The sequence below is a fragment of the Amborella trichopoda genome, chromosome 9, assembly GCF_054954075.1.
Source record: "Amborella trichopoda isolate Santa Cruz 75 chromosome 9, AtrichopodaSantaCruz75HAP2 v2.0, whole genome shotgun sequence".
In the NCBI taxonomy this organism is placed as follows: Eukaryota; Viridiplantae; Streptophyta; class Magnoliopsida; order Amborellales; family Amborellaceae; genus Amborella; species Amborella trichopoda.
Genome location: NC_142344.1, coordinates 54845297 through 54868250, shown reverse-complemented (window position 1 = coordinate 54868250; position 22954 = coordinate 54845297). Strand labels below are relative to the sequence as shown.

Genomic DNA, 22954 nt, shown 5'->3' with positions numbered 1-22954 from the left:
AACGACAAACTGGCTTTCTCTCTAACTAAAAGAGAAAAGCTCCAAAATTTATACGGGAACCGTTTCTCTGTAAGAAACAAGTCTTTCAATCTCCAGGAACAAGAGTCTACAATAGGCACCATCGCAATGTTTCTATCCATATAAAGCTCTCTTCTCTCTAAGAGTAAACCTTCTATCTTATACACAGGAGGCCTTGGCCCCCTCTCTCTCGAGGAAACTACCTTTCCCATATGGTCTCTCTCTATAGAGGAAACCACATTTCCAATATGATGACTTAAATAGGGCACACAAATGTTTTGCACTTTCATTCCATACATATAAGGTTAGGAATCCATATTGAAAACCCCAAACCAGGGCTCTGATAGCACTTACTGTGCACGGAAGTTGTAAAACCAATGAGTTTTTTTTTTTTTTGAAAATAAAGTACGAGAAATAAATTATGAAACGTATACCACAAGAATATAAAGATTTACGTGGTTCACCCTAGAAGAGCTCTACATCCACGACAAACTGAATTCCAATATATCAATGAAAGTTACATAAAAAAAATTTGGAATATAGAGTTACCTCTATGACCCTCGACAAAACCTAGTCGAGCAAACTCTTTTAAACCACTGTCCCTTCATTCTCTTTACTTCTGATAACCATTACCGACAACACTAGATAGAGACGCAGAGCAACATTAAATTGATTTTCTCTCTAACTAAAAAAACACAACCAAAATCTCTATGGGAACCGTTTCTTTACAAAAAACAAGCTTATCAATCTCCAAGAACAAGCCTCTCAATTTTTAAGAGTCTACAAGAAGCATCATCACAATGTTTCTATCTATAGGAATCTCTCTTCTCTCTAAGAGGAAACAATATATCTTATGCACAGGATACCTTGCCCCCCTCTCTCGAGAGGAAACCGCCTTTCCCATATAGGTCTCTATCTAGAGGAAATCACCTTTCCCATATGGTGACCCAAATAAGGCATACAAATTCTCTCCACTTTCATTTCATATATATAAGGCTAGAAATCCATACTAAATAGGGAACTTCTTATAGGTCTTACATATATTTCAAAAAATTAAGAGATATATTCAAGAGTCCTAATTCTTTTGATTTCTATTTCCTTTAGGAAACTTATAGATATCAATTCCAATATCAGTAAATATCTCAATCCCACATAATATGGGAATTATCTCATTCCCATATAATATGAGATTTTCTAATGTGAGTGATTTTGGATAGAACTAAATCCAACACTACTAGCATATGGCTCGTGAAAGATTAAATGAAAAAGTGATTCTTTTTATATTTAATTGATAAAAGAATATTTTTATTCTTATGGCTGCATAAATTTCTAAAATATTTTATCTTTTTTAGTTTTGTCGAATAATCGAGATATTATATATGATTTAGTAAATGTTTCTTATTTTTTATAGGCGTACTTAGCATGTAAAAGCTTGTTTTTATTTCTACTTTTTTGTATTTATTTCTATTCTTTTTAAATCATGATATAGACGAAAGATAAAAAGAGATTTTTAAGGTGAGATGATATAATTTTCTTAATTGTAGAACAAATCAAAGAAATTTTTAAACAAAAAGACTTTAGGAATGCGAGTATAGAGAGAGGGTGGGAGAAAAACGGGGAGAAATTTAAGAAATTCTTTAAGTAAAGAACTTCACACCCCATACCTTACAATATATGAAAATGTATATAATGAGACCATTTACTTTTGATATAAGGATGTGACAATTATAATTGACCATTAGATTTGAAATCAGATTGTCGAGAATGTATCATTGTTTGGACATGAAGTCTAAAATAAATTTTCAAATATTGTGACACACTTTCATCTATTAGATTTAACATCCAATTACTAAAAATAATTATGACCTTCTTGTACCAAATATCCATGATCTCATAGTATACAATCTCATAATATATAGAGTGATTTCAATGAAATGGTGACATAAAATCACTGCCCATGTACACATACTACATGTTGGGATGCGTACAATTTCCTAGCGCTCCCACAACCATCCATAGACGAAACCCGAAATTTCTCCCATGGACATTTGTCAATTGGCGTGCTGGGAAATTATAAGAAACCCAAATTATCGCACAATTTACTCTCTTTTTTAACATTTCAAACCGTCTCCAAATTGTTGAGAAAAGACTCTAATGATAATAACTTTGTTAAGGTTTCAAAATCTAATTAGAATTTCAAATGTTGTTATGAGGTCACTAGACTAAAAATCAAGGTTATTACAGTACTTAATCTTAGAAGATTAATGGATTATTTACAGCACTTGGGTTTTTCCATATATAGTTTTTATATATTTGATGGTGAGATACTGCTACTTGTATTGGGGCCGGCTGTAATTTGTTCCTTTTTGAACCTTGTTTCTCCTTTATCCTTCGAGCTTCCTCGTAGGGTTAACTTCAGCTCTTTTCTCTCTCTAGATTCTCTCTCTATAAACCAAAATAAAAAACCCTTTCCTCTCTCTCTCTCATCGGATTAATCAAAAAGTATCAATTGCAATTCATGGTCTCCTTCTCTCTTTATCTCGTGTCCATTTACATTGAAGGGTGTTATATAGCTATTTGCTCCCGTGGGAGCTCACTGTAGATTTGCTCCCTCAGGCAAACGACTTAATGGATTAATTTTTCATAGAAAACTTTATTGTATCTTTTTACAATAAATGGATGATTATTTTTAAGGAAAAAATTTATATAGAGCCGAGGCTCTAAACAATCAAATTTGAGCTCATCTCAAAAATTTCACTAGAAGAGGTTGTTCTGATACCTAAATATCCTCAAATTGATCATCTCAATATCAAGATACATGGACATGAGAAAAAAATAGATTTCAAGTGCTAAAAATAGTGCGTCTTGTAATGTATTTTTTGACCTTTTTTTTCAAAATTGTCAAATTTTCATGGATCTGCTCTATCTACACTATTTTTTGAAGCTTTAAATTTTATAATTAAAGATGAAAATATCTTTTAAGGCTGTCACAAAGATTTCCAGTATTAAAACTACATTTCTCTACACTATTTGAAGTTATGTTTTACTTTGATTGTTTAGAACCTCAACTTTATACAAACCGCACCCTATTTTTAAAACCAAAAAACATACTAATAAGACCATTTACTTTTGAAATAAAAGAGTCACAATTATTATCGACCCTTGGATGTAAAATGAGGTGCTTAGGGGTATTGCTATTGATTGGATACAAAGTATAAAATAGATTTCTTGAACTATGTGATACATTTTAAGCTATCGGATTTAACATCCAAAGACTAATGGTGATTGTAATTTCCTTGTGTCAAAAATAAATCGTCTTATGATATACGATTCGTTTTAAAAAAAGATTCAAATTATCAAGTTTTAACATTTCGATTTGAGCATCCTAAAAAAGGAAAATCTTTGTCCCATCTTATGATTTTACTTTTTTTAAAAAAAAATCGTATGATTTAGGTTTATTGGTGCGAGTTAGTTCAAGTGGAAGGCTCACAAAAGACAAGGGATAGGGCGAAAAAGATATGATTGGAAGTAATAAGAAAAGATATGTAGACGTATGACATCACTGAGGGTATGACGCTTTATAGAGTAGAATAACAGAACATGATTTATACAACGACCCCACTTAGTTGGGAAAAAGATTTGATGATGACGATGATGATTGAGCTTAAAACCTCAAAAATTGGAAAAAAAAAAACTCCTAGTTAGGGTTTTAGCCAAGAGAATGAATGTATAATATGCTCTTGAGAGAGCATATAAGCTTTTTGGATATATTAAGATGAAAAGAGGCATGTCCTCGTAGAGTTTGAAATGAGGATTATTATACCATCCCTGTACAATACGGCCACACTTGTGGTGTAGGTGAGTGCTTGGAAGATGCGTAATGTGGTCAGGTCTAACGCTTTACGGGGCACATGCTCTACATATGAGTGATTTGCATGGGTGGCATTATAATTGTATGAGATTTTTGGGAAATAAAACTTGTAATCTACTAAAAGAGGAAAATTAGCGACATTTGCGAATTGAAGTTTGGGATAGGACACTCTCAACACGGTTTACTTTTTATAGTCTTCATGAAGTAGTGTTTTATCAACAAAAAATTTGGCACCCCAAAAGTTATGGGTAGGTGCATGTGGTCAACCATAAACGTCAATCTGGATCAGAACGAGGAGATCGGGATTGAGAATCGTGTCGAATTGGTCTAGATAAAATATTGAGAACCAACTAGTTCCCCCTACAACATGGCCGGTTCTTGCCAGTTTCGTGATAGAACCAGCCGGTTCAAACTGGTTCACTCGTGAATCGGTTCCCTAACACTTTAATTCTTTTTTTTATTTATTTTACATTTTACATTTTACATTTATATCTTTTCAAACTTGTATCTTATTCTTTTGCCATTTCAAATTTGCATTTCAATTTTTTAGGTGGGGTGGGCCGCCGAGAATTTTTTGGATCGCGTCCAAATCCACCCAAATCCAAACCCAGATACAGATCCGAAAAGTTAATTCAAATCCAAATTTGGATCCCGGTTCCGATTGGATCTAGAATATTCAGATCCAAATCCAAAAATGAAAGATGGGATCTAGATCCGAATCAATTCCAATTTTGTATATTATAAAGTTAAAGGAAAAAATTTATATAAGGATGCAACCTTATAATGTAAAAATACGAATGCACCTCAAATATCCGTCAGAAAATGTAGTTTTAATGTTGAAACACCCTTTGATTGATCATCTCGACATCGAGATGTATGACCATGAAAAATAAAATGTTTACAACATATTATCTACATCGTCTATTTTCAATATTTTCATATGTTTATATATCTACTTGATTTTAATCATTTTTGAAATTTAAAATTTTATAATTAAATATAGAAATAGATTTTGAGATAATCCTAAGAACATTTTACATCAAAATTATATACCATGATAAAATTTGAAGGTGCACCTTATCTCTACAGCTACGGATGCATTTGTATGCCAACTGCACCAAAAGTTAAAATATAATTATAAAAGTTAACATATATATATATATATATATATATATATATATATATATTAATGATCCTATAAGACGCTCCCACACCCATGTGTGAATGACCCAAAGGATCACCATTAAAGTTGGCATATATCTCTAAAAAAGTTATCACATGGATATGAAAATTGATTTTTTTAGAGATTTGTATCAAATTTAATAGTGATAATTTGATGTCCTACACACATAGGTGTGGGAAGGTCGCCTAGGATCATTACTCATGCATATATAAAGGAAAAATATATAATGAGACCATTTACTTTTGGTACAACGTAGTCATAATTAATCTTGACCATTAGATGTGAAATTAGGTGGTTGTATTTATGTCATTGACTAACTTCAAAGTTTAAAATAAATTTTTTCGAATTTTATGACACACCCAAACTATCAGATTTCACATTGGACGGTTGTAAGTAATTGTGACCTCTCTATATAAAAGATAAATGATCTCATTGTATATAATCTCATATATAAAATAATGTACATTACTTTAAAAAAAAATTAGGTTAGATTCGGATTGGATCCACGTATACTCAGATTCAACCCGAATTACGATGCAGATTTAAATCTTAATTTCGAATTAAATCCGGATAAAGTGAGAATTCCAGATTTTCGAATCGGGACAGAATAAATTCTTAGCCCTAGGGCCTCCCCTCCACGTGGCCACGCCTCTCTTTTGGGGGCATGGCAAACCACACAATGTTCCCTCTTTTTATATAACTAATGGAAAATAGTTAACTAATGGAATGTAATTTCGTGGGGCTGCAACTTATCAAAATAAGTAAAGTCACATCTCAATACTCACCAAAAATGACAATTATGGAGTTGGAAAATCTTCAAAACGATCATTTTGGATTGTGAAAGAAAATTAAGATTTCAAGCTTTAAAAATAGTGTGTATTGCGACAAGTTATCTAGAGGGTCCATTTTGCTCTAAAAATAAGTGTTTACATATCAATATAATTTTTTGAGCTTCAAATATCATAGTCAGGATTGAAATTGATTTTAAAGCCATCATGAAGATTTCTGATAGCCAAAATGTTTATTGGACGAGGATTCGAGGTGAGGCTTTACTTTGTTTTTATAAAGGCTAGGCATTATAGAAACTTCATCCTTATGTAAACCAGTGCTTAAAAATTCAACTAGGCTTCCCAAATAGGGTATCTATCATTTTCAGAGTCAACCGAGTCGATTAAGTGAGTCACTTGTGCTAACTGCACCAATTATTATAAAAGCAAAAAAAAAATAAAAAATAAAAATAAGATAAACAATAACAAAAAGGAAAAAATGACATTAAACCAAGTACTCGAAATTAAAAACTTGATCCATACCATTAGAAGCATATATTAAAATCAAAATGGAAAAAAAACAAAACAAAACAAAAAACATTTTGGAAAGGAAAAAGTGAAAAAATGGAAAAAGAAAAATATAAATTTGAGATTTTGGTTCAGATTCGAAATTCAAAAAGATTTATTTGGTCCTTTGCAGATCAATGTGATAGCAACAATTTCAGACAGATTCAGTAAAAGAAATGGGAGGGAAATTGAAGATTTTTTATTCTGGGTTGGAACCGCACATGAAATTTGAAAAATCAATCTCCTTATTTTGATTTTTAATACGACAAATTAATATAGGGGCTTGATACAGGGTCTCAAAACAACTAATTTTTGACAAATTTCAAGTTCCGTTAAGAATCGATCGAGATTGAAAGAAACAAGGATTGGAATTTTGGGGTGGAAGAATCATGAGATTTTGATGAGAAAACGTCATCAAAATATTAATTTTATTTTTGAATCAAAACATGTCTTCAACATTAGATTTTGGGGAGTAAATAGCAATGGTCCAATCATTGATCCTGAATAATAAAAAATTATGAAATACAAACCTAAATATTGGGGTCAAATTTCACATTTTTTTATTTAGTTTGGTCGAGTTCTAACCAAGCTAAAAAGTGTTAAAAAACTAAATAAATATAAAAAACTCAAAAATAGGAAAAAAGGTTTATAGTAAAATTAAGAAAGGAACGTCTCAATGAGATTAAAAAAGTAGTGAAAATTTTATATTTTGAAAAAATCAATTTGTGATGGGGGTATTTTAGAAACCATAAAAAAAAAAAAATGTAAAAATAAGTATTTATGGCCAAAACACTTCTCTCTCCTCTCTCAAAACTCCGCATCTATTTTTTTTTCCCAAGAAATGGAAAGAGTTTCAAATGAACAAAGATCAATAGTCAAAAAACTCAAACTCAATTGAGACCTCTTCAAAGAGAACTTTATTGAAAAAAAAATTTACTAAAGTGAATCCAAAAACCCAAATCTAGCTAAAACTGAGTAAATACGAAATATAATTGAAAATCAACAACTTTCAAACTAGAAATCAGCAAATACAAGAAAGGCTGATTGAGTAAATACAAAATATAACTGAAAATCAACAACTTTCAAACTAAGAATCAACGAACACAAGGAGCAATACAAGAGAGACTGCGGGAAGTGCGTTTCTCATAAAAATAAAAAAAAACGTTTATCAAAAAAGCGAAATTGAGGAACGTGAAGAGCGAGAAAGAGATCTCGTTTTGGGGTGCTATATTGGGAGAGATTATTGCAACTGATCATCTTCCTCATCAAATTATTTACAAGGGAAGTATTATTGGAATTGAATCCCTTTGTTAATCTCACCCCAAATACCACAACAATGCAATTTCTATTGATGGTATCCTACAAGCAAGTTTGCGAGTTGTGGGCATTGTTGCCGCACTGCAAGCAGCTCTGCTAAGACATTCTCTCTCTAGCGCCCACCTCTCTCTCTAGAGAGAGAAACAAAGGAGATAAAATGCTTCTCTTTCTTTCTACCTGAAACTAAAGAGACAAAAGGAGAGAGAGGAATATGGACGGCTCGAGCTGGAGATCCGAATTTAAAGGCGACCAAATTGTGAGTTGGAGACTTTTGAGAGAAAAAGAGTATGAGAGAGGTGAGAGATGGAGTTTTCAAAGAGAGAGAGACAAAGTGGAGAGAGATACGGAGTTTTGAGAGAGATAGAGATGGATTCATTTTACAAAATGTTTAAGTCAATAATGTATGGTCAAAGGGATCTAGGGGATAGGAAGATAGAAAAGATAGAGACTTTACGCCGCAAGAAATATTTTAAATTCTTGATTTTCTTGAGAAATAGAAGCCAAAAATAAGGGTTACGAAAATATTTTCTCTTAATATTAATCACTGAAATATATTTATCATTAAAAAATATTTTAAATAAAACATGGTGTTAGAGATCATTGAATTTATCCTCAAAATTGAATAATTTTATTTTATAGATGTGATATAAAATATTAATTTAATATAATATTTGCAACAACTTGAGATTATTAAAAATTCGTTAAAACTATGAAAAAAATAATTAAGATATTCAGTTTGGGAAAACATAAGATTAGAGGGAGACCAAAATGTCTTTAATGCTATTTTAAATAGAGGAATCAAGAGAGACGAAGGGCATATGAAAAGTAGTGAGAGAAAGCTACATGAGATGGGATAAAATTTATAATTAGAAAATAAAAATGACTCAAGTATATTCTAAGAAAAAGAATTAAATCTTATACATACTTAATCACATATTTTTTGTTAAAAATATAATATTGTCATCCCAAAACTAATGTAATGTTCAAATAGTCATAAAAAATTTTAAATATAAAAATTATAATTAAAATAAATGTAAAAGGAAATATTGACATGAAAGATCATTGAATTTATCATCACAATTGAATAATTTAAAAAATGGTATGGTTTGTATAGAGCCGAGGCTTTAAACAATCAAAGTAAAGAGCACCTTCAAATAGTATCGAGAAATATAATTTCAATATCTTTATTTATGATAGCCTTAAAATATATTTTCATCTTTAATTAAAAAATTGAAAGCTTCAAAAATAGTGTAGATAGAGCGGATCTATAAAAATTTGAAAATATAGAAAATTGACGGTACAAAAATGCGTTATAATATGTCCAATTTCCAAAACTTGAAATCCCTTTTTTTATCTCGTTCATGCTTCTTGATGTTCAGATGATCAATTTGAGGATATTTGGGCATCAAAACTACCTCTTCTAGTGAAATTTTTGATATGGGCTCTAATTTGAGTAGTTAGAGCCTCGACTCTATATAAAGTTTCGACTCTATATAAAGTTTTTCTTTTTATTAAACAATTATTGATATGATATTATACATTGTTTTAATTAATATTATTTTTTCGTAATATTTTCAACAACTTGCGAAGAATAGAATTTCGTTAAAACTACGTAAAAAAGAAATAATTCAAAAAGGGGTAGTGCTCCTAAAGAAAATCATTGAAAATTGAATTTAAAAAAAATTAAATTTAAAGAAAGAAAATCCCAATCTCTCTCTAAACTACACTTTGAGAGAGAGATTATTTTTTTGGAAAATTATAAATGGTGCGGTTTGTATAGAGCCGAGGCTCTAAACAATCATAGTAAAACGTATCTTCAAATAGTATCGAGAAATGTGATTTAAATACTTGAAATCTTTTTGATAGCCTTAAAATATATTTTTATATTTAATTATAAAATTTAAAGCTTCACAAATAGTTTCGAGCAGATCTATGAAATCTTGAAAATTGACGGTCCAAAAATATGTTACAATATGCACTATTTTCAAACTCGAAATCCATTTTTTTCTCATGTCCATGTATCTTGATGTCGGGATGATCAATTTAAAGATATTTGAGCATCAAACCAACCTCTTCTTGTGAAATATTTGAGGTGGGCTCTAATTTGATTGTTTAGAGCCTTGGCTCTAAATAATTTTCTCTAATTATAAACTCCTTCAAAATTAACTTTTTAAACATCCTACACTAAATACTTTTAGTATCCCAAGCTAAACCTAATACTATTTTTTTTTACCCATAGGAAAAAAGTCAATAATCTTAAGATTAAAATGCCTTTATCCTCCCTTTCTCTACCTGCCCTCTCTCTAAACACCCCCAATCAATTTCATAAAAATACTATAAAGTTTTACATTTGGAAAAATCGAAAATGGGCAGGTTCGTTATTTTTTTTTTTTAAATTGTTATGAAGTTGAAAAAATGGATATAAATGTAATAACAAAAATTTAAAAATAATTATATAATAACCTTAAATATAAGGATATATACATTATTTTTTCTAATTTTTTTTTTATATATTTGCTCTCTTTACACCGTATAAAACCACCCAGTGAGCCCACCTATACATTTCTTTAATTTTAGGTGCGAGAAAGTCTACTGAAACCCATGATAATAAAAATGAAGTACGCGATGTTAGGTACATATTTAAGTCTACTGAAACCCATGACAATAAAAATGAAGTACGGGATGTTAGGTATATATTTAAGTCTACTGAAACCCATGATAATAAAAATGAAGGACGGGATGTTGGTACATATTTACATAAAATATCTCAATTTAATGTAGAGAGAGAAAGTGGGTGTGACGACTGTGAGTGAAGTGTGCGGACAATGTTCATCGTGGATGATGCTCTTCCCACGGGCTGAATGACTCAGAGAGGTGACAAATGTCTTAGCGAGAGAGCGAGAGAGATTTGGAAGTTGGAAGGTCTCCAAAGACTATCAACGCTCTGTTTCCATGACTCCAGTTGAAGCTTCAATTTTGCTCATTGCTTCTGTAATAATTACAGTGTTTATATGTGTAATTTTAGAGAGACGAGTGTGGAGATATGGGGCATATCCCCCTGTTGTAGGCACAGTGGTCCATCAGCTCATCAATTTCAGCACGCTCCACCATTTTCATCTTGGGCATGCCCAAAAGCACACCACTTACAGGCTGCTTAGCCCAGCTCGTGGAGAGCTTTACACGGTCAACCCTGCCAATCTACAGCACATTCTCAAAACAAACTTTGCAAATTATGGCAAGGTGGGCAATAACTAATCTAGAGAGAGATGGGTTTTTCTTATTTCCATGAGACAGAGAGAGATTTTCTTTTATTTCCATCATTTGAGTCATGAAAAAAGTTCGTCCCCTGTGTATTGCTGCCATCTACTGGTGGAGAGAGAGAGAGAGAGAGATTGTTTTCTTCTTTTGTTCCTGGTTTCATTTATTCTGGTCGTAGCTGGTTTTCTCTGTGCACTGTTTCAACGTTGAATTGTTTTGGTCATGAGAGTTGTTGATTCTCTCTGTACCCTGTTTCAACTTTGAATTATTTTGGTCATGAGAGTTTGGTTCTATTTATAAACTACTGCCCTGCAGCACTTGGAGAGAGAGAGCGAGAGACTAAAATAGTGTTTGAATAGTGGAAATCGGACCCTGACTAACCATGTAGCCGAGCCCGATTGCTTCTGGTCTGACTCAGGTGAGTTCGAGTTGGAGGGGGGTTATCGGTGGGGTTTCTAATAAGAAAATTTTTAAATTATGAAAACGAATGGAGGACAATTGCAGAATTTTTTGGCCAAGAAATGCTTCTCCAACACAGGTGTCAATTTTCCAAACATTGAATTGAAGCATGACTGCCAATTTTGCAGGGCAAATATCAGCACGAGGTATTGAAGGATCTCTTTGGTGATGGGATTTTTGCAGTCGATGGAGAGAGGTGGAAGACTCAAAGGAAGCTCGCCTCCTATGAGTTCTCCACTAAAGTGCTTAGGGAATTCAGCTGCAAGGTCTTCTGCAAAAATGCTGTTAAGTTAGCAGGCAAAATCTCCGAGGCTGCAAAATCACATCTCATAATGGACATCCAAGTAAGCCTTATGAATTACGTTCTTCATTCTTTTCTCTTCCAAATTCATTTTCACTCTACTTCGATTGGGCTTAGTTTTGGGGTCTTTTGCAGGATCTGTTAATGAAAGCCACTATGGATTCGTTATTTAAGGTGGGTTTTGGCTTGGAGTTGAATACCCTTCTTGGGTGCGAGGAGGAGAACAAATTTGCCAAGGCCTTCGGAGAATTGAGCGCCCAACTTTTGCGTCGCTTTACCAATCCCCTTTGGAAATTAGAGAGGTTCTTGAGTTTAGGTCCTGAAGCCATGCTCAGAAAGAACATAAAATTCATTGATGATTTTGTGTACAAGATTATTCAGCAGAAAAGGGAACAAGTATCCAAAGAACATGACTCCGTAAGTATATCAGGCATCCTATTGAACCTCAAAAGCAAGTTTTCTTGTCTAACAAAACTAAGATAATCCTAATGTTCTCCTGATATCGTTTTTGCAAATTTGTATTAACTCAAGTAGTCATTTGATTGGCAGCTTGAGAAGCATAGGAAAGAGGACATTCTTTCTCGATTCTTGGTGGAAAGCGAGAAATACCACGAGAAGATGAGTGACAAATATCTTAGAGACATAATCTTGAATTTCTTGATTGCTGGGAGAGACACAACAGCTGGAACTCTCTCTTGGTTCTTCTACTTGCTTTGCAAGCACCCCCATATACAGGAGAAGATAGCCCAAGAAGTAAGAGAATCAGTATGCACCAAGAATGAAGGGAATGTAGAGGGAGTCACTATGTCTGGCTTTGCTGATGCGTTAACAGAGGGTGCACTAGGGAGACTTCAATTCCTTCATGCTGCGCTCGCTGAGACTCTCAGATTATACCCAGCTGTACCTGTTGTAAACTTCTCACTCTCTGATTATGCATTTTGTTATCTTGAATTGGCTTGTGAGTTGAAAATTTGATCCAAAGACTCCCCTTTTTGGTAAAGATTAGCTTGCTTCTAGGGATCCTCATATGCAAATGGTCAATGTTTGGACTTTTAAGACATTCTTATAGGGCAATCTTGATATGCATTTACTGACATGTCTTTTGTTTGAGACGCACTGTGTTTGCCATGTTTTTTTGCATGAATAACTCTTTTCCGGAATTTCTTTGCTTTGTTAATCTGATTAGCTGCCCCCACTTCCAAATTCAATTTGAAACTACTCAAAATACCAACTCAAACATTCTTGATGGTTACAATGAGAAGTTAAAACATCGATGATGGCCTTGACAATTGACATAAACGGTAAGTGGTATGCCTAATTGGAACATGACAGCACAAACTGCCTGAATAAGTTTTTCATCTCTCTCTTTCTAATTTAATATTGCATGTCTAATTTCGATTATGACAGAATGCCAAGGTTGCTTTTGGCGATGATGTTCTCCCAGACGGCAGCAAAGTGAGGAAAGGAGACATGGTGAACTATCTATCTTATGCCATGGGTAGGATGACTTCCATTTGGGGTGACGATGCTTATCATTTTCGACCTGAGCGATGGATACAAAATGGAGTTTTCCAGCCCAAGACACCTTTTGAATTCCCTGCATTTCAAGTATGCAACTTCCTTTCTGCTTCTTTTCTTTGGCAAATTGAGATTCAAGTAGTTAGCTAGCAACCACCAGTCCAACTGTTTTTTCAAATATAAATATGGTCAATGACTGCATAGCTGTTCTGGAAAATCAATAAATGACTTTGGAACCATGTGAAAGCATGGGGGTGATTCATGCGTCTTGGTTACTCCTCTCAAAACATCATTCCCTTGGAATCTAATCCATAAAAATTACACGCTAGCTCTAAGGAACTCTGAATGGATGAGTGATATTTTCTCCTGACAAATTTGCACTGAAACTATCTCACTAGCAGGTGTTGAAAACTTGGACTTGGGTTCTGTCTTGCCGGGGGTCTGAGCAAGCCTCCCCTGTCTAACTCAGAGTTGCTTAACCCGGAGTCTGGCTCGAGTGAATTCTAATCAACCAGGGCATTTTTAAGTATAAAAAATTGATATTATATGAGAAACTTGGGAGACTCCTGCTGTTCCTCTTTTTTTTTCTAACTGCAGTCTTCGCTGGTCCCAATCCTGAGCCAACTTAGATCATTTCGAATTGCTCGCGATTTTCAAATTACATCTAACAGATTTAGTATTGATTTCCACTGTGCGATATCATTTGCTAATGTTTTCGTTTGCATTTTGGTGGGGGTTCCAGGGTGGGTGGCTCGCCATTTCAACTTACTTTTAACAGATTTAGTATGGATTTCCATTATGCGGTATCATTTGCTCATGTTTGCTTATGGATTTTGGTGGGGGTTGCAGGGTGGGCCCCGTATATGTCTTGGAAAGGATTTCGCATACCTTCAGATGAAGGTTATGGCTGCAGTCTTGATTCGCTTCTTCAAATTTAAACTGAGGGATGAAGAGCAGGAAGCCCACTACCATACCATGTTGACCCTGCATATTGATCATGGCCTTCATGTCTATGCATTTTCTCAAAATATTTGATCATCTTAGTTTGTGAGCTCTAGGCTTCCAATGATAAGTGGAATTGTCGATATGTTTGAATAACAATGGAGCTTGGACGTGCAATGCGTCCAACGATTGGGATGATGTGGTTCTCCTTCGTCTCCTTCACAGCACCCCCTGTATAGCCTTTCCTTGAGAGTATTCTGTACTCCAAACTTCAGCTGGGTGCATATAATCGATTGAAGGTCCTCTGAAATAAATTACAACGCTCATTGCTGTGATATCACTGGTTAATTCCCATGATGATGGGTTTCCAATATTCATAACTGCCATTATTTTTAGAAGGGATAACACATAGTGAGTAAACATGACATGCCCCAAGCTTTTTCAAATTGTGGAAATCTTATCTGTCATTGATCTTTCCCAACAATTGTTTTACCTTTTGTAACTTGATCGTGTATCTTATGCAGTACTTTTTGTTCAAGAAGGTGACAACCACTCCGAGCTTTAGATCTGAAATCATGCAGCTAAGAGAGTGTCGCAAAGTTTAAGAAGAAACTTTTTTTAACAGGTCAATAGCACATTTAACCGTCTAATTTCAAATTCAATGGCTATGAGTAATTGTGACCTTCGTGTACGAAAAGCAATGGGTCTAGCGTTTACTTTTTTTTATAGCTTTTAATAGTGTCATTTTCACTTTTAGTTCGGCATTAATAATGGTAAATGGGGAAGGTTGTTTAGTTAACCAAAAAGGCAAAAATACTAGAGACCTGGGCCGATAAAAAAGATAAAATACCAGCCACTGCCTTTCTATTGCCAGTTTGTTCATAAAAATCTTAAAAAGAAGTAAGTTCTAAAATATTTTGGAGCTGACAATTTTTTAACTCGGAAAGTATCATTTAAGTAATTAAAATATCATACAAAACCATTAAAAAGGTCAAAAGATCTCCCGTAAAGAAAATCATTTCATTGTAGCAAAAGAGAAAATCATTTCATTGAAGCGAAAGAAGAAAGGTCATTTCAATTATGTGGGATCTCAGCCACTTCATTCCTCATAGAGAGCCGGGTCACTTAGCCTCGGCTCTGGGATGGCAAGGAGAGGCACAGCCTTCTTTAAAACAATGCCAAACTTCTCAGCCATGTCCAGCTTTTCTCCCTCGGGCAAACACCATTCAAAAGAGTGAAGAAGAGTAGCTACAGAGTAGTTGACCATACGGTTGGCCATGGCTATGCCCGCACAGATACGCCGCCCCGACCCGAAAGGAAAATACTCAAAATCACGCCCACTAAAATCCCATTTGGGCTCTCTCAAAAACCTCTCGGGGTCGAACTCAAGAGGCCTATCCCAATGTGCAGGGTCTCTCTGAATGCTCCATACATTGATGAAAACACGAGTGCCCGTAGGCACATTGTAGCCCCCAACGGTGCATGGTGCACTAGGGCAGTGGGGCACGAGTAGGGGCAGGGCAGGGTGAAGGCGAAGAACCTCCTTAACGATTGCATCTAGGTATACAAAGTGAGAAAGATGTGACTCCTCGACCGTTGTGCTCGTGCCAACCACCCGGTCTACCTCTTCTTGAGCCCGCTTCATGATCTCGGGCTTCTCGAGCATGTGCGCCATTGCCCACTCAACTGTGTTGGACGTCGTATCAGTGCCTCCGACCACCATGTCCTGTTCCATTTCAAAGCACCCATTTCCAAACAGTCGTGTTAATCCAAGAGGGCATATATTATACACTCTGATCCATTAGTAACAAGTAATTGCATAGCATACATGTATATGTAGTCCCTTCCATCCATCTATGCTCAGCACTCAAAGGTTGAGATGATTTTTACACAGCTTAAATATATCGTTATCTACTCAAATGAGTTGAATAATTTGTCTGAATCATCCGCTGGCCGCAACCTACTAGAGTTGTAACCAGCAGGTGAGGTTTGGGTTTGACTGGCCTGGATTGGCCAAATATGAATGAGGTCCAATCTCCGAAACCTACCATTGTAGCCTTGACCCAGGCCTGACTCTTTGACAACCATATGCTCCACAAATATTAAATCACTTAACAATACTTAACTCGAAATTTCTTTGTTAACTACTCTACATATAATTCGATTAAGAAGCTAAAACATCAAACAACTAAGTGGTGTGCCTGTATTCAGACACCTTGGCAGAAATTAAAAAATGTAAAAATGTCTTCAAATAACCTTTTCCCCATCTGCAGAATTAGGATATTCTCTGAAGTGTTCATATGGAGTGACGAGGCCTTATTTTCACATGCATTCATAATGGCAAGCAAAGATAGAACATAGACATCTTAAGAGGTTAGTATAGAGTGTATATAAGAATGGAAGACTAAGGCTATTTGAAGACTTCTTTTTAACCCAAAATTTCTCTCCTGAACCTGTCCAACTCGGTTGATTACCAGATCAGCCCAGTAAATTTGGAATGAAAAATTTATGACAATACACATAAAAAATGAATTACTTAACAATTTATTGTATTTTTTTTTTTTTTTTTCATTCGAAAGAAATTAGGTGTGGTACCAATAGGCGATAAGATGAGAGAGATGGGACTTAGGTGAGCTGGCCATGTGTGGCGCCGACCAAGTACAACACCTATTAGGAGGTGCGAGCTAGTTGGTGTGGAATGACTGAAAAGGGTAAGGATAGGTCCAAAAGGATGTGGTTGGAAGTAGTTTAAAAAGATACGGGAATTTAAGGCTCCATTGAAGGGTATAACTTTCATTAGAGCAAAATGGCGGACCAGGATTCGTGTAGCCAATCAAATTAATCGAAAAACACTATGTTGTGATGATGAATGTATTTTTTGTTTAATTTCAAAACCCCATCAAAATACATATGATAGTGTGCTCGGACTCATGTTTGCCAGAGCACTTGCCCCTTGGTTAAGGCGAGTTACTTAGCGGAGTCTAGTACAAAGCCCCTTTGGTATTTAAAAATTTAAAAAATAGAAAAATTTGAAAAATAAAAAATTGTAATAAGAGTAAAATTGAAACCTAAACAACATTAAAAATTCGACATAAGCTTATAATTGTAGAGCAAAATGGATATGAAAAAACTAATTTACAATTTGAGACGTTTTAAAAATTCTAAAAAAAGTGAAAATATAAAATGATGATCATGACCAAATACATTAACCAATATTTGCCAAATACATCAAAATCATATTCAAATGGATTTAAAAATTCAATCTAATACTTTTTAGTTATTTTAGAATTTTTTTATTTTTTTTCTTTCCCCGATTTGTACATCCAACTTGAAAAACTCAGCCTCGCCAATAGGGCTAGCCCGAGTCCGTGTCGATTCGGGTGAGTCACTATACATTGGATCATGAGTTGGAGTAGTTGAGAATAAACAAAATATTAAATAGATAAATTCGATGTATTATAATAAAGTTATCTTTTTTATCCCAGGTTTCATTATTTGAGGTAGGAGAATGTACCATTAGTAAGGCCTTAATGTGTGTCATGGTTAATGGTGTCTTGGGGTCCCCCTTATCCTTGAGGTCCAATAGATAGTTAAGAAAATCATGAGAACCTTCCTTTCCCCCATCCTTCATCCTCTGCTCAATTATCTCATTAAATATCCCATCAAACCTCACAAACAAACCTCCCATCTTCTTCTCAATCCCTTGTAAATCCAATGGCCTCAACAATGGCAACAAATCCGAGACATTAGGCCTCCCCAACAACTCGGTTATCTCCCCAACGAGTCTCCTAAACTCGACCGCCTTAGCCCAGTCATCTTGATCACCCGAGTCTTTTCCCCATAACATGTTTGTTATTATGTTGAGCGCAGTTAAGAACATGTGCGCGCCCACATTGACTGGTGTGCCTGCTTTGTGCAGCATCTCGCGCACAGTGGCTCGGGTCTGGCGCCTTCGTAGTGTGTAGAGCGAGTCGAGAATGGTAGAGTTCAGTAGCTCGCGCACACATACCTGGTCAGAATAATCAAGAAAATCAATGTGATTTATAAGGGTGGCAATGGGCCGAGTAGCCCGACCTTGAAAAACTAGAGCCTTGCCCACAAAATATTGCCCAAGGGCTTGGCCTAGGTCAAGGCAGGCCCAGCCCGACGATCTCTTTTTTTTCGCTTTATTTTGAATTTTATTTGGCCTGATCCGGCCCTAATAGGGCTAGAGTCGGGCCTAGGCCAAAGTCTTTTTGGCCCAATCATAGCTGGACGGGCTTGGGCCCAGGGCCCAGGGCGGCCAGGGCCATTGCCACCCATTCTAATTTATCGTGAAAATTATTTGGGAATAAGATTTTGGATACGTATGAGCGCTTTAAAGGTTTGAGCAAAGTATTGACGCATCCCAATATTTTTTAAAAGACATTGTATTACTGCCGTTTACTTTTCATATAAGGAGGTCAAAATTAGTCCAAGCGATTAGATATAAATTTCGACGATTTAAAATGTGTTACAATGTTTTAAAAATTTTATTTCGGACTTTGTATCTAATCAATCGTACATCCCCAATTAGCCAATTTCACATCCAATAGTCAACAGTAGTTGTGACTTTGATATACTGAAAGTAAATGGTCTTATTGTATAATGTTAGTTAAAAAGTTGTTGGATCGAATCGGAATCGCTTGGTTCAACCGAGAACAGTTGGTGGGCAATTTAATTCACGGACGGCTTGGAATCACTTTCCATCTTTGGGTAAAATTATCGAATTTATCCTTTGGTCCATAAGTTTGGCAATTTATTTGTAAGCCCTACTCCTTCATTTTTTCCACCGGTTCGATGTTTCAAACATGGAATCATTTATTTATTTTTATATTTGTGGAGTGGTCCGATATCTAAAATGTTGAACCAACCCATTTTTAGGTTGTCTAATTACTGTAACATTCAATTCCCTACATTTTTTTTGGCCCATCCTTCTTTATAGGGTTATCTGATATTATAAACATCGAACCACTATTTTTCATAATTTTTTCTATTTTTAGCTATTTGAGCTTTCGAACATGGGTCAGCATATACTTTGGGAAAAAATGTAGGTCAAAAGTAGTTCGATGTTAAAAAACTCGGATTGTAAAAATATTTTAAAACTATGAAAAGGGTGGTCTGATATTTATACATCAGGTTACCCTATAAACAACATTGGGCAAAAAATGTAGGGTCATTTGATGTTGCGATTACCGTACCACCCTACAAATTGGGTGGTTCGATATATTGAACATCAGAAAATGCCACAAATGTCAAAAAAATTTAAAAATAAAAATTAAGTTCTTCGATATTTGAAACATCAAACTGATAGCACAACTGAAAAAAAAAAAAAAAAAAAAACTAAAAAAATCCTAGCCAGCCGTTGTTGACATCAGATGGTCCCTGGGATGAATGGTGTGCTGTTAAAGTTTTTGTGAGAAATTTCCATGCGCTCATATGCACTTCTCCATGGGATATTTTAGTCAAAGATGATCAGAAATTATGAATAAAATAAGTTTTTAGGTCAGTTCGTTGCCTAAGTTCAATTTTTTTTAATATTTTATATGGTTATCTAGGGGAAATGAATAGAACGTTTTCTATAACAAGAACTAGGCGGTAGATTGGGCTGCTTATGGGCCCGGGTCGTACAGTGGGATTTCAGGTTCGGGACTAGTTTAGGGCGAAGTTCAGGCCAGGTACGGTCCAATCGGAAATTGAATTTTTGGACCAGGGCTACCTTGCATAGTTTACGGTCAGCCTTGGACGTGGGCTGGCCAAGCCCATTACCCTCCCTATTGGTAGAGTACATACATCCTAAAGTTATTTGAGATGTGTAAACTATAGGGATTTTATACAATGAGGTCATTTATTTTGATAAAAGGCGGTCACAATTACTTACAACCATCCAATGTGAAATTTGATAGTTTGGATGTGTCACAATTTGAAAAAACTTCTTTTGAAGTTTGAATTTGGTCAACAAAATAATTGTAGCCACCGAGTTTCACATCCAATGGTCAAGATTAATGTGACCACTTTGTACCAAAGATAAATGATTTCGTTTTATATGTTTCCTAAACTATATAACAAATCCTACTAAACTAATAAGAAAGGAAAAATTACAAAAAACTCCTCAAGGTAGACTTTCTAGACAACCTCCCTTAATTACTTTTTTTTTTTTCCACAACTTGTACTCCAAATCTAATTTTTATAACAAATACCATTTTTTCGTACATGATGATGTTACATCCTTGTAGGACGTTCAATGGCTAAATATGGTCTGGAACATATACTTGTCGGATTGGCTGTCGTCACAAAAACAATTTCTCACACAACCAATGCTTGTACACTTACTCCCAGACCGACTGTACATATTTCCGGAGTAAAATTTCACTTGCCGAACCGAGATCAATACACCTACTGCCGGATTGCTAATATACTATGCCACACCTAGTGCACCCCCAAGAAAAGGGCATTTTCGTCCAAAGAACTCAATAATAAACTTTGGAAGATAAATAATGAACACGACTAAATCATATAAATCTAAAATATTGAATGATATATGAAAGTATGCTTTCAGGGAAGGTGACCTATGTGTCATCAATTATTATTTTTACTTCCAATTATTATCTACTATTATTTGATAATATCGATAACATTATCTCAACCAGAAAAAAAAGGTATAACATTATCAATAATCTCATTTTGTCAACAAGAAAAATATATAATACGACAATATGGTCGTCATAGCAATTTTTAGTGGAAGAACCACTTTCGATGTCATAAGAACAGCCGCTATGATGGAAAATAATGGCTATTATATCGCTAACGGTTGTTAAAAATGATTCCTCGAGAAAATAATGACTATTATTTGTCTTTTACAATGGCTTTTTGTCCTTTACATTCGATTCCATTCTAACTAGTAAAACAATGATTAAGTTGCAATAAAATAAGGTATATTAGCAAAAGGAAGGATTCTTTTTATGGAAAAGGGATTGTATATTGTAAGATTATTTATCTTTTTTAAAAAGAGGTCACAATTGTTATTTATCATTAAATGTCAAATTGGACGGCGTAGAGTGTGTTTTAAAAATCTATCCGATTTTTTAAAAAACGGATTTGCAATGTTACCTTTCAAAACTCCTCTAGAAAAGTGAATTCAGTCCGAAAAAGAACTTGTGGTGCATTGTAAATTCAATTTCGTCCTTGTGAAATTTGAAACTTCGAATTAGTCTAGATCTTGAATATTTCCAAAGACTTGAAAATAATTTATGACAAAAATATTGCAAGATGGATCATATTTACCTCATATGATTTTCCTTCTTTGTCAACACTGAAACAACCCTTTATAACAAAATTTGAAGTGGCTGGATAAGGCTATGTTTATAAAACACCGTCCCCTTTCTAAATATTTCTCTATTACCTTGTCCGTTATCTTCCCATCTTTTTTCCCGTTCTTATCAATTTTTAGTTGAACTACCGTTTACCCCTGTAACGCCCGTTACCATTAAAATGGAAATGGATCGGGTCGGTCATGAACTCTATGCCAATGTTGAGAAATTTATTTTAAAAGAAGAACACATTTTTTCATCGCACCTTGCGGAGCAAGCGCCAGAGAGGGCCGTGCGGCGTCCACACGATGTCCGATCCGCCGTAGGCGATGCGCAGCGCTGCTGCCGGCACATCCCGGTTCGCGAACGTGACATCATGGTCCTTCAAGACCTCGCGGGCGAGTTCCGGCGAGCTGATCACGACAGCGAGCTTGGTGCCCAAGCGGAGGCTCATGAGGGGGCCATGGCGCTTCGAGAGAGAGGCGAAGCACTCATGGAGGTTGGGGTCAAGAGAGGGGAGGTTGCCGAGGAGAGGCCACCCTCGTGGTCCTGGAGGCAGGCGTTGCTTCCTCTTTGCGATGGCGTAAATGGTGGCGATTAGAGTGAGGGCGACGAGCACGAGGGCGTTGGTGTGGCCAATTTCGAGCCTTGGTTGGGCTAGCCATGGCCTGGCTGGTGGCTCCATGGTTAAGTGTGTGGCTCGTTTTCTAGAGAGAGAGAGAGAGAGAGAGAGAGACAGAGGGATCAAGGAGTGTGTGAGAACCATTCGAAATCTTGGAGATTAAATAACAGTGAAAAAGTTACCAGCTGAACAGGTTGAGACCCACATCAAGAGACGACAACCAGGCATTAAAGGGAATCTTAAAGTCCCCATCAATGGTTTAAAAAACGGATCAGTGACCCGGATAGGGTTTTCAAAAAATCGATCCGGATCGGCGAATCGGCGATCCTGATCGAGAATCGGGTGAATCGGTCAGAATAAAGTTTAATAAAAATTCGAAAAAATTATTAATATTCATTATAAATATTGTTTTTTAGGAATTCAATAAGAAATGAGGGTACTCCATTAAGAATTTTCATGTTTTTGAATGAATATGCGAATATTGATATGTTCTTTCCCTGCATGAACCGCCATTCAGCATTTAATTTACATCACACAAAAAGATAAACATATAATTATCATGGAATAAGTATATCAACATACATGGACCACAATAAAACATAAAATTAGTAACATATGATCTAAAAATAAAATGATAGACGACGTTATTGTTCTTCTTGGTCACGTTGGTACCATTGATTAAATTCATTTAACAATTCATTGATTCGATCTAAAAACGAATCATCGATATTAGCAGGCGTCTGACTATTCCCAAATCCCTGAGTGTTAGTGTTTTGTTGTGTTCCCAATCTAAAATCCCCGAA

General features: G+C 35.2%; 2 protein-coding genes across 4 annotated transcripts; one reads left to right on the top strand and one right to left on the bottom strand.

The window, feature by feature from the left end:
• The first annotated feature begins 10509 nt into the window (after window positions 1–10509).
• LOC18447819 (cytochrome P450 704C1) lies at window positions 10510–14536 on the top strand. 2 transcript variants are annotated; one of them, XM_088846001.1, is made up of 7 exons: window positions 10510–10963; window positions 11297–11399; window positions 11569–11784; window positions 11877–12158; window positions 12291–12650; window positions 13149–13349; window positions 14109–14536. In XM_088846001.1, exons 3-7 carry the CDS (start codon window positions 11773–11775, stop codon window positions 14292–14294), a joined length of 1041 nt encoding a protein of 346 aa, XP_088702127.1. In that variant the 5' UTR covers window positions 10510–10963; window positions 11297–11399; window positions 11569–11772; the 3' UTR covers window positions 14295–14536. The 2 variants fall into 2 exon arrangements, with proteins under 2 accessions (XP_088702127.1, XP_006857967.1); XM_006857905.4 differs by lacking the exon at window positions 11297–11399.
• A 688-nt stretch (window positions 14537–15224) lies between these two features.
• On the bottom strand, window positions 15225–22322 carry LOC18447820 (flavonoid 3'-monooxygenase CYP75B137). 2 transcript variants are annotated; one of them, XM_006857906.4, is made up of 3 exons: window positions 21795–22318; window positions 17716–18210; window positions 15225–15927 (listed from the first exon to the last, which is right to left on the bottom strand). In XM_006857906.4, exons 1-3 carry the CDS (start codon window positions 22293–22295, stop codon window positions 15301–15303), a joined length of 1623 nt encoding a protein of 540 aa, XP_006857968.2. In that variant the 5' UTR covers window positions 22296–22318; the 3' UTR covers window positions 15225–15300. The 2 variants fall into 2 exon arrangements, with proteins under 2 accessions (XP_006857968.2, XP_088702126.1); XM_088846000.1 differs by lacking the exon at window positions 17716–18210 and having other exon boundaries at window positions 21795–22322.
• Window positions 22323–22954: the final 632 nt, after the last annotated feature.